This window comes from Aulonocara sp. 'chitande type north' Nkhata Bay, linkage group LG2 (assembly GCF_057382095.1).
Source record: "Aulonocara sp. 'chitande type north' Nkhata Bay isolate Kocher_YH1m ecotype deep benthic linkage group LG2, A_spYH_male_GT1.1, whole genome shotgun sequence".
NCBI lineage: Eukaryota > Metazoa > Chordata > Actinopteri > Cichliformes > Cichlidae > Aulonocara > Aulonocara sp. 'chitande type north' Nkhata Bay.
The window spans coordinates 25,643,017-25,657,232 of record NC_141345.1 but is presented as its reverse complement, the minus strand read 5'-3'; the positions used below and the strand labels follow the sequence as shown (position 1 = coordinate 25,657,232).

General features: G+C 38.0%; 1 protein-coding gene across 1 annotated transcript; it reads left to right on the top strand.

The window, feature by feature from the left end:
* The first annotated feature begins 845 nt into the window (after positions 1-845).
* Positions 846-12,692, top strand: LOC147337937 (uncharacterized). The gene is made up of 6 exons (XM_086313013.1): positions 846-937; positions 3,320-3,510; positions 4,679-4,996; positions 5,541-5,792; positions 5,881-6,000; positions 12,091-12,692. The coding sequence occupies exons 2-6, from the start codon at positions 3,462-3,464 to the stop codon at positions 12,270-12,272; spliced, it is 921 nt and encodes a 306-aa protein (XP_086169139.1). The 5' UTR covers positions 846-937; positions 3,320-3,461; the 3' UTR covers positions 12,273-12,692.
* Positions 12,693-14,216: the final 1,524 nt, after the last annotated feature.

Below are 14,216 nucleotides of genomic sequence, written 5' to 3'. Positions count from 1 at the left end.
GCAGTTTTCAGACACTATCAGTGTAATTCAAACACTGTTTATTGGAATATATTATTTATTTTGGGTGTCAACTACAACTACGGTATATGTGAAAAGATTTGACATAAACAACAACTTGTCATAATTATGGGGGTAAGTTAACTGTTACTTACTTTGTGTCCTTGGGCAAGACACTTCACCCGTTGCCTACTGGTGGTGGTCAGAGGGCCCGGTGGCGCCAGTGTCCGGCAGCCTCGCCTCTGTCAGTGCGCCCCAGGGTGGCTGTGGCTACAATGTAGCTGCCATCACCAGTGTGTGAATGTGTGTGTGAATGGGTGGATGACTGGATATGTAAAGCGCTTTGGGGTCCTTAGGGACTAGTAAAGCGCTATATAAATACAGGCCATTTACTTACCCCCATGCACTGCATTGGAAAACAGCACTAACAGTCTGTTAGTTTCAAAGGGCTGGAGTAACATGTAAGAGCTATTTATACTATTTAGAATTAACTGTCATGGTTCCTGGGTCGCCGACTAAGTGTTTTGAGTTATGTGGGTTCATGATTTACTTTGGTTTTATATATTTACTGTAATTATGTTCTAGTTCTTCAGTGTTTCATCCTTTGAGTACAATATTCCAAGCACCCAGCAGAGTGTTGTTATCCATGTTACAGGTTACTCCAGCCAAACTAACAGACCCTTAGGTACGGATGGTTCTTGTTGAGAACCGGTTCCCACTGTTTCAATTAATTGGAATTGTTTGCCATTTTTGCAAACGATTCCCCTATCGATTCCAGTCCCTTTGAATGACGTCGCCACGTTGCATAGCGTCATTTAGCCGACAGGAAACATAACGACTAAGTGGCACAAACGCTCAAAAGTTTGGTTATACTTTACAAGAACAGATGACAGCAGGGCAACAGCAGGGCAACTTGGGTTTCTGAGGCAGTTACAGCTGGGTGAGTCCCCTCACACATCGGTTTCATCAAAGCTTTGCACTGTTTGCTGGGTAAGATCGATAGGATCAGAGATTTGGACTCTTTAAACAGACAGCCAATCCCTACTTCCTGTATTGGGGTGCTCAGCACCACTTTACTGTCTGTCTTGAGTTCACAAGAGAAATGTTTCAGTGGTTGAAGCGGAAGTTGCAGACATGTAGTGTTAGTTTCAGAGAAGAGGAATTTGTGGAGAATTTCAAGTCAACTGTCAAAGAAGGATCTTTTTGCAATTGACGGCTATAGACGTCAATGGCAGTGAATGAGTTAATTTTAGGGTTAGGGTTTAGTCTAGTCAATTTCACTTCCTTCTGTGCAAAATATCTTCTATGGTGAAACTAACTAACATGTAACCTCAACATACATAACTTCAGAAAACACTTTAAAACCAGTGAACAACAGAACAATCATTGATGTCTATGAAAGTGTTTTGAGATTTGAAATAATCTGTAATTTAAACTTGAACATAAATTGGAATTTTTATCATGTATGTGTTGAACTGGCTTGAAAATACATATAAACCTCTTACTTGTTTTAATTTTAATTTTTTTTAGTTATTGCATTTATTTAAAATTTTAAATATTACAATGTCAGTGAAACTGCATGATTAGCTGAACAAGAAAATTACACATTTGGTTTCAAAGTATTAGTATCTCTAAACTGAAAGACAACTTCTGTCTTTTCTCTCTCTTGAGTTCCATTCTAAACACTTCCGTTCTTTCTGAGTTCACACATTCTTATCTGAAACTGATCACTAATGACAGCTGCTTTCAGTAGTTAGACTAGAGTAGTTTATCTGAAGGTTGCCAGAACGCGGGAGCTCCTATAAAACTCTGTCATACTGTCATGCTCATAATCATCAGTAGTGTAGTCCTATTTTAAATAGTTAATTATTGATCATGTTAATTCAGGTTCCTCCTTGTGGAAAAAAATAATGATGATGAAGAGAAACAGCTAGTTGTTTTTAGTTTTAGTGAGCTAGCTTTCAAACCCAAGAGTTTTAGATTTAAATAATTTTATAATTTTAATAACGACTTCGTCTGACATCATAGGTGTGATGATTTGCCCTGTTATTTCACTGAAGCTCTGCAGTTACAGAAATAAAAAAAATCAAACAAAAAATGAAACAAAGCAAAAAAGAAAGAAACAAATATGCAGAGTACTTTTATTTTACGAATTTCAAAGAATAATAAGATGAGTATACCAATGGCTTTCGTCAAAGTATTAACACAATGCTGCAGTCACAGCATGCCCATAAAAAGTTTTTGGTTCACTGAGGCTCTACTTTCACAGTATTAAACAAATTGAAACTGAACAGTCTTCTTTGGCCAACAAACACAAAATGAAACCAATCACAAAAAGAAAGAAACACCTTTTCACTATTTTACTCATTTCAAAGAATAATAAGATGATTATAACAATGCTTTTCGTCAAAGTATTCACACACTGTCCTTTGAGGTTGGGATTCACATTTAAGATCAGTAGCCTGCGCAGGCAGACAATCTGAGCAGGCCTATGATTCAGATGAACACTTAGATGAGCAACAAAATGTTTCGCTCACTGAAAATGCTTTGTGCAGATTAAGACAATTTTCTTAAATGTTTATATCTGGATTATTGAGAATGCAGTATTTAAAACATACTTTTGAATAATAGTGTCACTTTTCAGAACTTGTACTGGTTTGAATGAGCATTGGTCAAAACAACCACTCAAACCACCAATTAGCCTAAATACCACAATCCCTAAAGTCACCCGTATAGAAAAGAAATAGAAAAAACTTATAAAAGACTTGCATCGGATGTGGCCTACTTCATATAGTGAATCATATAAGGCTTATATGATTTACTCATGAAAGTGGCCACTTTCATATATTGTTTTAGTAAGTATCCAAAACATACAAGTTTCATTTATATATTTTTTCTAGGGATCTTATTTTTTTTTCACTCTTGTATGCTTTTCATACAAGTTTCACACAAGACAGATACAAACTTTATAAGATTTATATATATGTTTTCCATATGGGCAGAGTGTACATTTTATAATGTTTTAAAAGTGTTTCTTTTTTCTTCATGGATGTGTATACAAGGTACTTTGTATCAGCAACAAAATATGGACTTAAGGTGGAATATAAATGGGGCTGCTGTTGAATTGCATTAAACTGCATGAATGTTGTAGACACTGAGTGATGGGCAGGATATGGTTAGTTTGTTACCGATCTAAAAATAGTCCAGTGACAGTGTGAGTAATAATTAAACAAAGTCTGTGGAAGATCTGTGAGGTTCCTTTTATTTCTGCAAAGTAATGAATATGCTAGTTGTACTTCCTTTTTCAAATTTCCACACACAGAATGAGAACAGCATTTCAAACGAGGCTGATCAGTAGCAGGAGCCATTTCTGACTGTTACCTGTTGGACAAATGTGCATATTATTTAATAAAGTACTCTGACGGCTGCCGACTGTGTCAACACACACTGAACATTGAGGAGACATGGAAGCTGTGCTGGGATTGATGGTGATCCTACTGGGAGTGTCTCATGGTGAGATATTCTTTTTACATGTGACACTTATCATTTAATACCTTTTTAACCTGTACAAAATATCTGACATCGTCATCAGAGATGTTAAAGCTGCACAAATACTTCCACAAAGTTACAATATGTGCACTTTGATTTATTTTATTTAATTAAATGTTAGAATCTATTGGCTACATCTGCAGTACATGACCATTTGAGCAGAGCTTTAGTTCCTTTTTTTGTCTTTTTACCAGTTTTAGTAGCAGTGGTAAATTCTTAGCCCACTATGCACCTTGGGAGCCTTGTTGCAGTGTGTTTAAGTGAGTTTTAAACTGACTTTTTAAAGGACTTTATTCTTTCCATCCTTATCAGAGACGTCAAGCTTATTTGTTACTGTGATAAACTGCCTGATTTTGAAGAATCTGTCTCAACTTATCGGTTGGCTGTAACTAGGAATCCAGATCTTAAGTTATTTAAGTCATGCAGTCACTACAGATATGCTGAAGAATGTATAGGTTGCATTACTTTATCATTTTTAATGCCACCTTCAGAAATGAACATCTGTGTCCTGTTTGTGTGCAGATTCTTTTTTCTGAAATATTGCTTCCTGTTTTCTGTTTGACATGTATTTTCTTTTGGTTACATGAAAATACTTTAGTTTTTGCACTCGGCTAAAATGTGGAGAATGTGTCTACCTGTATTTCTTAACTCATTCACTGCCAGCCATTGGCAGTGAATGGGTTAAACCCATTGACTCATGCACTGCAATTGACGGCTATAGACGTCAATGGCAGTGAATGAGTTAATTATTAATATATTAGTAAATGTTGGACACATTCGTGTGATAACTTTGGGATTATGGATGCAGTATGTTTGTTCTTGAGGCTCTATTACCTACAATTGTCAAAACTGCTACCTACTCTGAGTTAGATATTAAGAGCTGACAGATTTATGGCAGTAGTGCTACTTCAAATACTTTGATACCATTCAATCAAAACACTGGGTTATCCAAAACATAATTAGGCATTAGGTATAAACATGGTAATACAAAAACTACTTTTTAACAAGTAAAAGTCCTCACATCAGTAAATTTTGGATTGCTGACCATGTTAATCAAATTTTTGTTGTAATTTATTAGGTAGAAACTAACAAATCACAAATGCTTTTCTTTTCAATGTTTCAAATTTTGCAGGTGTGGAAACTCACTGTGATGGCAGACAGGATGGAGCTCAGTGTTATGGAGCTTTGGGAGGAACTGTGGACATCCAGCTGATGGACAGCAGCTCTGAAATACTTAGATACCAACTGTTAAAGAATTCATTAAAAATACTAGATGTGTTAAATAAGATTATTTTTAATACCATAGCACAGAGGTCTCTCTTTTTTTTGAGTAATGGAACATTTAGGATCAATAACCTGAGCAGGACAGACAGTGGTAAATATACCCTTCAAACCTTTGATTCAGATGGAGACTCATCAGGCGAGTGGACTTTACAGTTGTTCATTCAAGGTAAATGTTGGGAAATGCAGACTTTAATTGATGTAAATGCAATATTGTTTTGGTAATCTTTATAACATACAGCACAGAATTTCAAATAAGTACACTTTGTGCATCCCCTGTTTTGAATTAGCAAACCATAAATAATGATAATCTACATGATGCACACTACATTCACTAAAGTATTGGGCCACATCTCTTAATCTTTGAATTCTGATATTTTTAGTTCCACTGGCACAGATGTATGAAACTAAGCAGCTAGCCATGCAGTCTGCCTCTACAAACATTTGTGAATTAATGGATAATTCTAAAGAGTTCACTGAAATTGTGTATGTTACTGTAACAGGATGCTACCTTTGCAGCAAATAATTTTGAGATATGTCTTCCCTCCTATATTCCATAACCAACTGATAGTGTTGCAAAGTAGTAGATTTTAGGAACTATGGAAAATCAGCTACCAAGTTACAGACCATGTAAAGTTACATAGAAGGAAGCACAGTGCATGAAAGTGCATCTTGTTATAGTATCAAAAGTCATCTGTGTGTGTTTCTCTCAGCTCCTGTGTCCTCTGTCCTGCTGCTCTCTGAGTGTCTGTCCCAGGGAGAGATGAGGGTGTCCTGCTTGTCTGAGGGAGGGGACAGTCCTCAGTATAGCTGGACTCTGGATGGACGCACACTGACAGATGCTGAGCTCCTTTCTAGAAAAATTAAGAATAACATCATCATTCTGAAACAGCACATCTCAGGACGTCTGGTCTGCTCAGTCAGGAACAACGTCAGTGATGTCTCAGAAGAACAGAAGACCTGTCGTGAGTGACAACATTATGAATGAAAGTCAATAATAACAACTAATTCACTTCTAACATCTTTCTCAAATTATTTGTTTTTTTCTGCCAGGTTTCATCAACTGCACCTCAATTAATGGGACAGAGATATTAGGGTGGATGCCTGTGGACAGTAACGGCCTGTGTATTGAACCAACAACAGAACCTACACCAGTCACACTAACTGCAGTGGGTAAGGAGACTAACATAGTGTCAAATAACCCTCTTTAATCAAACTGCCATCACTGATGACACATGGTATGAAAAAGTAATTAATTATAGTTACTAGTTACTTCTTCAAAAAAGAAACTGAGTTAGTAACTGAGCATAATTGGCCATTTTTGACTACTTTTGATTTTACCTCAACATTTCACCTTTAAAAACGATTTACTTTGCCTTGTTTGGTATCATCCTTTTCAGCACAATCTCACATGTCTGAATTTACAGTTATGTTTTCATTTTGACATACTGTAATAACACAATTGATCTAAAATCAGAAAAACATGAAATCAGAGTAGAAAAAGTTAGATTTTTACTGTAACAACCACAAACATGTTTAATGAATCATATTTTATAACTTTAAATGCAAATATAAATTGTCGATTTTAAAATCATATGCACACGTTTTGCAAACAAAGTTATTTGCAGCAGTTTACCTTTTACCTTGATTTTTTAAATAACCATTTGAAACTATTTACAGAACAATCAGCTGTTCTGCATTCAATAAGATGCCACACAAATTATTCGTGCCACTCCAAAACAACAATTTCTGTCCACTATAAAGGAGAACATCACAGCCTGATACCTGCAGGTCTGACAGCAGCAGGTGTATCACTCTTCCTGTTTTCATTCAGCAGTCACCTCATTGTTCTGACACACAACACAAAACCATCCATAACACTACACACTAACTACACAAGACAACACATTAACTACACACTCCAAACACACTAAACGTCACAAATCTCTCACATCTCAAAACTTGCTCTGTCTTTTTCTGCTGTCTCTCTCTCTCTCTCTCGCCGTCACTGCTAAAACGTCCCCCTCTTCTTACAGTTTTTTTCAATCGCTAACAAGCGCCTACCCATACTTCAGATACTTTTTCTAAACTCTTAACACAGACTCACACCTACAAAACACAATTGGCCAAATGGATAATTTTCTTCTCAAAAATACATTTTGTTAAATATATACTAACTCTTCATTTCAAAATAGAACACATCTTTCTCTGCACACACTAACTGTTCAAAAACACTATAAATCTGACTCAAAATGAAATTAGTCTGTCAAAGAATAACACTTGTTTTTACCTCACAAGGTACATGCAGTCAATCAAAGTACACCTTGTTTCAAAATACTGGCTATTATTGACATTACAAAAACTGCATAGACTTTTATGTTTCAGTTTTACAGGTATTTGCATGCGAAACATGCAATCCACCATTTTGACACCAGAAATGTCTTGGTTGGTAACTGTATGTCCACATGTACAGTAATGTTCACATTCAAAAGCATTCCAGTAAAAAGCAAACAAGTTTTAGTTTCTTTACTGTTTACTACAGGAGGTACAGTAGAAACACGGTATGATAGGACAGAGAAAGTTTTACAGTATTGCTTACAGTGAACAAAATATCCATGAAACACACAAGAGCATTCTGAACAAAAAAACAACAGCAAAAAGCCAAGATAAAAAAGGGGGGAGGGGGAGGGGGGCTAAAAAAAGGCAAAAAATTTGCATCTAATCTCTGCGATCTTCAGGGTTAGGCCACATGTTTTCATCAACATCACATCTGATGTTATCCAAGTCGATGCACCTGGGATAAAACCGCCTGGTATGTCGGATCCACCCTTGGCAATCGTCAACTGTGATGTCCCTGGAGCCAGCATCCATGGCTTCAAGGAGGGACATCTGGTCATGTGGCTGATGGTCATAAACCTTCCACCTCCATGCAGAAAAAAACTCCTCTATGGGGTTGAGGAAAGGTGAATAGGGTGGAAGGAAGAGACTTACCAGTCTTGGGTGGACTTCAAACCATGTTGTTATTGCTTGCGAGTGATGGAAAGCCACATTGTCCCAGGTAATTACAAAGGTCCTCATGTTTTCACCCTCCTGACCCTGCTCTGGAACCAGGCGCTGGTGGAGATCATTGAGAAAGGCAAGCAAGCGCTCTGTATTATAGGGTCCAACCTGACATCTGTGAAGGAGTAATCCTGCATTTGCAATTGCTGCACACATGGTAATGTTTGCCCCTCTCTGTCCTGGCACATCAACTGTGGCCCTTTTTCCAATTACATTTCGTCCACGTCGACGCCTTTTGGCCAGATTGAATCCTGCCTCATCGATGTATATGAATTCATGAGGGGCCTGGTTGGCCTCCAATTCCATAACTCTCTGAAACAAAGTTTATGTAAGTCATGTTATTACTGTATACCATACTGTACTGTAACCTAGTATTGTGTAGGTTACCTACTTGCAAAGTGCAAAGCTTATAGAACTGGACATTGGATTGAATATACACTATACCTGGACATATTGTCGTCGTAGCTCCTTGACCCTCTCACTGTTCTTCTCAAAGGGAACAGTGTAGAGCTGCTTCATCCGCACTCTGTGTGTCAGGGTCCTGGGTCTCCTGACCCAGCGTTTTAGTTCTTTGTGATTTTTGTATTACAGTTTTTTACAGTCGCTAACAAGCGTTTGTCCAAACAGTTGTCACATTTGCAAAACTCTAAACACAATTAGCACAGGATCGGTCTGTTGTGGCCATACCATTCACACATTTCATGTCGTGTTCACCCAATATGCAGTCAGTGAACACATTTCCACAATGCTTACATTTTCTTAACAGACAAGTTATACCTCCCAACAAAACTATGGACTGTTCTTGTAGTATCTACGAATGTTAACACACAACATCCCACAATAGCAAAAACAATATTCCAAACCTTAGATACAGTATAAAAACCTCTGCTTCTGCAATGATATGTCGGTGGATCCGACATACCAGGCGGTTTTATCCCAGGTGCATCGACTTGGATAACATCAGATGTGATGTTGATGAAAACATGTGGCCTAACCCTGAAGATCGCAGAGATTAGATGCAAATCTTTTGCCTTTTTTTAGCCCCCCTCCCCCTCCCCCCTTTTTTATCTTGGCTTTTTGCTGTTGTTTTTTTGTTCAGAATGCTCTTGTGTGTTTCATGGATATTTTGTTCACTGTAAGCAATACTGTAAAACTTTCTCTGTCCTATCATACCGTGTTTCTACTGTACCTCCTGTGGTAAACAGTAAAGAAACAAAAACTTGTTTGCTTTTTACTGGAATGCTTTTGAATGTGAACATTACTGTACATGTGGACATACAGTTACCAACCAAGACATTTCTGGTGTCAATATGGTGGATTGCATGTTTCGCATGCAAATACCTGTGAAACTGAAACATAAAAGTCTATGCAGTTTTTGTAATGTCAATAATAGCCAGTATTTTGAAACCTGGTGTACTTTGATTGACTGCATGTACCTTGTGAAGTGAAAACAAGTGTTATTCTTTGACAGACTAATTTCATTTTGAGTCAGATTTATAGTGTTTTTGTACAGTTAGTGTGTGCAGAGAACGATGTGTTCTGATTTTGAAATGAGGAGTTAGTATATATTTAACAAAGTGTATTTTTGGGAAGGATATTATCCATTTGGCCAATTGTGTTTTGTAGGTGTGGGTCTGTGTTAAGAGTTTAGAAAAAGTATCTGAAGTATGGGTAGGCGCTTGTTAGCGACTGTAAAAAACTGTATTGTACTTGGTGTGAGTTTCTAGTTTCGATCCCTTGCCCTTCATGTTTCTCTATGTCCCCTCTGTTCTGTGTAAGTCTGTGTCTGCATGTTTGATTTCCCCTCTGTGTCTCTCGGTTCTTAGAGTCCTCTGCCTTATGGTTTATGTCTCTGTGTTTCTTAGTTGCTGTCTCCACTGTGTCAAGTTTGCGTCTCTGTGTGATCCTTCCTGTTTTACTTTGAAGGTCCGTGTCTTATGTGAATGTGTCCTGCTTTGCTTGTCTCGTCAGTTCTAATTTCCCCCAGCTGTGCTCTCCTTCTGTGTCTCATTCTCCTCGTTACTTCCCAGTGTATTTAGTCCCTGTGTTTCTCTGAGTCAGTGTTGCGTCGTACCCTCAACAAGCTGTGTGTGTTTTGCCTCCGTGTTGCCAGTGTTTTGTTTCCAGTTCAGTGTTTTGTGCTTCAGTGTTTTAGTCCACCAGCGTTTTTGTTTGTCTTTTGGTGAGTTTAGTAGTAAGAGGTTTTCCAGCATTAAAGCTGCGCTTTAAGTTGAACTTCTGTGTCTGAGTCCTGCATTTTGGATCCACCACTCCTGCTTGCCCGCCTGCCACACAGCCAACCATGACACTGTGTTTGGACAATGTCCGCGTAATGGTTGTGAGGCTGATTCTATCGATATTGTCAAATATCTCATGGTCCGCCACAATTCTAGTTTGAATTTCACGCAGTTTTATTGCATTATTTGCAGTAACCATTTCTACAATGGCAAGCTCCTGATCATTACTGAGGAGCTTTCCTCTTCCCCCAGAGGGTGGAAGGCGTTGCATTCTTTAGACAGACAAAAAATTCAACATATGCATTACTGTATGACCATATTGACATGTCAAGTGAGAATAGAAACAATCCATGTAAAATGCAATACTTACCTGTTGGTTTGTTGAAAGATGCGTATAATGGAGGCAACCGTTGACCGCCTCAAATTGGGCTGCACTCTTTCACCAGCCTCTCTTAGTGAAAGACCATGGTTGATTACATGGTCAATGATAGTGGCACGAATTTCATCACTGACTACTGTTCTTGCAGCCCTTGGAATGCCACCACCACGCATTCTTACACCTCTACCTTGCCCTCTCCTTGGGCCTGCTGTTCTCCCTGGGCCCCTTGCTCTTACTCTTCCTCGACCAGACATTACAGTGTTTGTCTTTTTTTTGTTTCCAAAAACATCACTCCTCAAGGTCTTGCCTTATAAACCCCACTGAGTCTAAGCCAGAATGGAAGAAGCTGTGGTTGGCCCAATTTACCCAACATAAATCAGCTGTGTGTCAATTATTCAATTGTTTGTTTATTATCAGCTGAGATATATTTTTGATATTGATATTGTTTTTGTACTGATATCATTGCAGAAGCAGAGGTTTTTATACTGTATCTAAGGTTTGGAATATTGTTTTTGCTATTGTGGGATGTTGTTTGTTAACATTCGTAGATACTACAAAAACAGTCCATAATTTTGTTGGGAGGTATAGCTTGACTGTTAAGAAAATGTAAGCATTGGGGAAATGTGTTCACTGACTGCATATTGGGTGAACACGACATGAAATGTGTGACTGGTATGGCCACAACAGACTGATGCTGTGCTAATTGTGTTTAGAGTTTTGCAAATGTGACAACTGTTTGGACAAACGCTTGTTAGCGACTGCAAAACACTGTAAACAACCAAATGTCATGTTGCCATATCATTTTTGATTGGTCGACATGGCGCATTTTTCCACCAACAGGAACGGGCTGTTTTTTGTTTTGTTTTTGTATTTTTTGCTCATAAGCAGAGAGCGCTTCCTAGCGCTGTCCTTAGACAGTAAACGTGACGAAAGTTAAACTATTGAGGAAAAAATGCTGCATATATTGGTTATCATTACTCTGGTTTTATGTGGCCTATCAACACAATTTAAAAACTGGTATATATATCACCTTGTTGCTTTGTCATCTTGAAGTGGTCATGTGATTGGCTTACCACGACTACTTTATTCTTCCTTAGCCAAAAAACAGCACTCATGCGATTGTTTTGCCCCCCTGAGCTCCAGGTGTTGTGCTGAAAAGTGATCGTCGGGCAGAAAGTGATTGCTGTCTGCGGGAGCGCGCGCAGCTGCTTAAAGCTGTAGCGTCCAGGTTACTTACGTAGTCAGCTACTTCCGTGCAACCGATATAAGATGTGGTAAGCTGAACACAGCTTCAACCGTCTGTGTGTTGAAAAACAGTAACTTCCGCATTTTCTTGTTAGTAACTGTAACGGCGTTGTAACGATAGGAATAGTAATGAGTTTACTCGTTACTGAAAAAAGTAATGTTGTTAGTAACGCCGTTATTCCCATCATTGTATATAAATGAGTAAAAATGAACTCTGATGAAGGGGATGCATTCATGTATTTTTCCCCCCTTTCTATAAACTATGGTACATGAGTGAAAACTCTACTGTGACTCTTCTTTCACAGCTCTAACTTGTCATAAACATTTTTCTGTCTAACACAGGTACTTCCTGGTTCATATTTGGTTTGAAAGCCGCTGTGGTAATTCTGTCATTAAGTGGGATTTGGATCTGGTTCACTTGGAAGAAAAAAACAATATTGGAAGGCCCTGCTGTCCCAGAAAAGGTGGAATCTCCAGATAACTCCGTTTTCATGATTGAAATGAGTCCTTACTCCAACACCTAGTGTCACCTTTCACCTGCTGTACATTTGTCACATATCTGTGTAGGTGTGGAAATAAGGATCAAAGTGTTTCTCTTTTCCTTTTCATTCATTCCACTTTTTTTTTTTCACAAGATAACAACTGTGTATAAATTTCCATAAAAATGTGGTTCTTCTTATAATTTCTGCAATTTTATAATTAGGTCCTCTTAAATATAATCATCATCATATAAAAACTCTCTGTCCTTCATACTTTTTATTTTGCATTTACATTTCATCTGTAGTGCTGAAGGACACATTTGTGTACAGATGTTTTCGCCATTTGTTGTTTGTTGCTGCATTTTTAAATAATCAACCATATAGCTGACAATGTGATGTCAGTGTGTGAATAAAGTGCCAATAAAAGAGTTTATTTCTGGTAACCATGCAGGAAGAGTCAAAGAAAAGAGACCATGGAGAACACAGAAGTAAGAACTTGGTGCTTTAGATTAAAAGAGAAAAAAAAGAACAAACGTTAAACTTAAACATTGAAGTTAAAAGTGAATATCTTTTTCTCTATGTGGTAGTTAAGTAAAATTAACTTATTTAGCACTTTTCACAGATAAAAATCACAAAGTGCTTCACAAATGGTGTAGTGTCGGACAATAGAACTTAATTTTTGGGAAATTGATGCCAACAAAACTTTAACCTTGTTAAAGTGTGAGAAGAGATCAGATACAGATTTGATAACTTATAATTGGCAGGAAATCTTATTTTTTTTATCTTATGGTGGAATTAAATAAAATATATTTTTCTGTAATCCATTGCATATTCAGCTTCATAAGAACATGCGCTAAAAATCCTGCCTGTAGACTCTGCTGGAGCCACTCTGCTACCCCTGTTGTCGCAGCGATGCTCCTCCTGTAAGCTAAGAACAGGAAACTGAAGACAGACTGGAAGGGCTCATGAAAATACTGAAGATCTGGTGACTGTTAAGGCCGTCAGCAGATCTCAGTTTCTCCACCTGTACATTTTGAAAATGGTATTGTAATAATAATACAATTTTCTTCCTAAAAAAATAAGGCAGAAATGTAACGGGTTATTTGACCAGCTTCACCTTTAAACTCTGAGTAACCTTAGCCAAAATTATTTTGTACGTTAGGCTAAAACAGTTTGATTATCGAACATAATCAAACTGTTGCAGAGGGTCGTGAAAACTGCCCAGCGCATCGCCGGAGCACCACTTCCTGCCATAAAAGACATCTACAGGAAGCGGTGTCTGAAAAGGGCTGGGAAAATCATCAAAGACCCCAGTCACCCATCACATGGACTCTTCACCCTCCTGCCCTCTGGGAGGCGCCACAGGAGCCTCCGGACTAAGACCACCAGGTACCGGAACAGCTTCTTCCCCACAGCTGTCAGACTCCTGAACTCTGCCTCCTGACATCTGACCCACGTTAACACATGGACTGAACACACACACACCCACAATAGACAACTGTACCCTCAAACACACAATAATAACATGGGCTGAACCACCACTCACAACCACTAGCACTTTATATAGCCTCTGTAGAAACTATCCACATATCTCACTTATCTTAACTGCACTACTGTATAGCTCTGTGTAAATAATCATTCTGTACATTCGATAATCTTTAATCCTACAACTGTTTACAACTTGCATAGTTCCCATTTCTGTATAGCTGTATATCTCAGATTCTGTAAAGTTATTTATTTCATATTCTGTATAGTTTTTCATATTTATATCCTGTTCATAGCCTGTACATAGCTTGTACTCACTACAGCCTGTACATACTTATAGTTATAGAATATTCACAACATACTTCATACCGTGTACATTATAACATACCTTAATAGACCCATTTCTGTAATATACTCACATATCTATATTATTGCTAATATATATTGTAATATATCTATATCACTAAAGCACTTCTGGATGGATGCAAACTGCATTTCGTTGCC

What these genes read in the sequence shown, in the direction of transcription:
- LOC147337937 (XM_086313013.1), top strand. Translation starts at nt 3,462, where the DNA reads ATGGAAGCTGTGCTGGGATTGATGGTGATCCTACTGGGAGTGTCTCAT. An exon ending in CCTACTGGGAGTGTCTCATG is followed by an intron (nt 3,511 to 4,678) that starts GTGAGATATTCT and finishes CAAATTTTGCAG; the next exon opens with GTGTGGAAACTCACTGTGAT. An exon ending in TTTACAGTTGTTCATTCAAG is followed by an intron (nt 4,997 to 5,540) that starts GTAAATGTTGGG and finishes TGTTTCTCTCAG; the next exon opens with CTCCTGTGTCCTCTGTCCTG.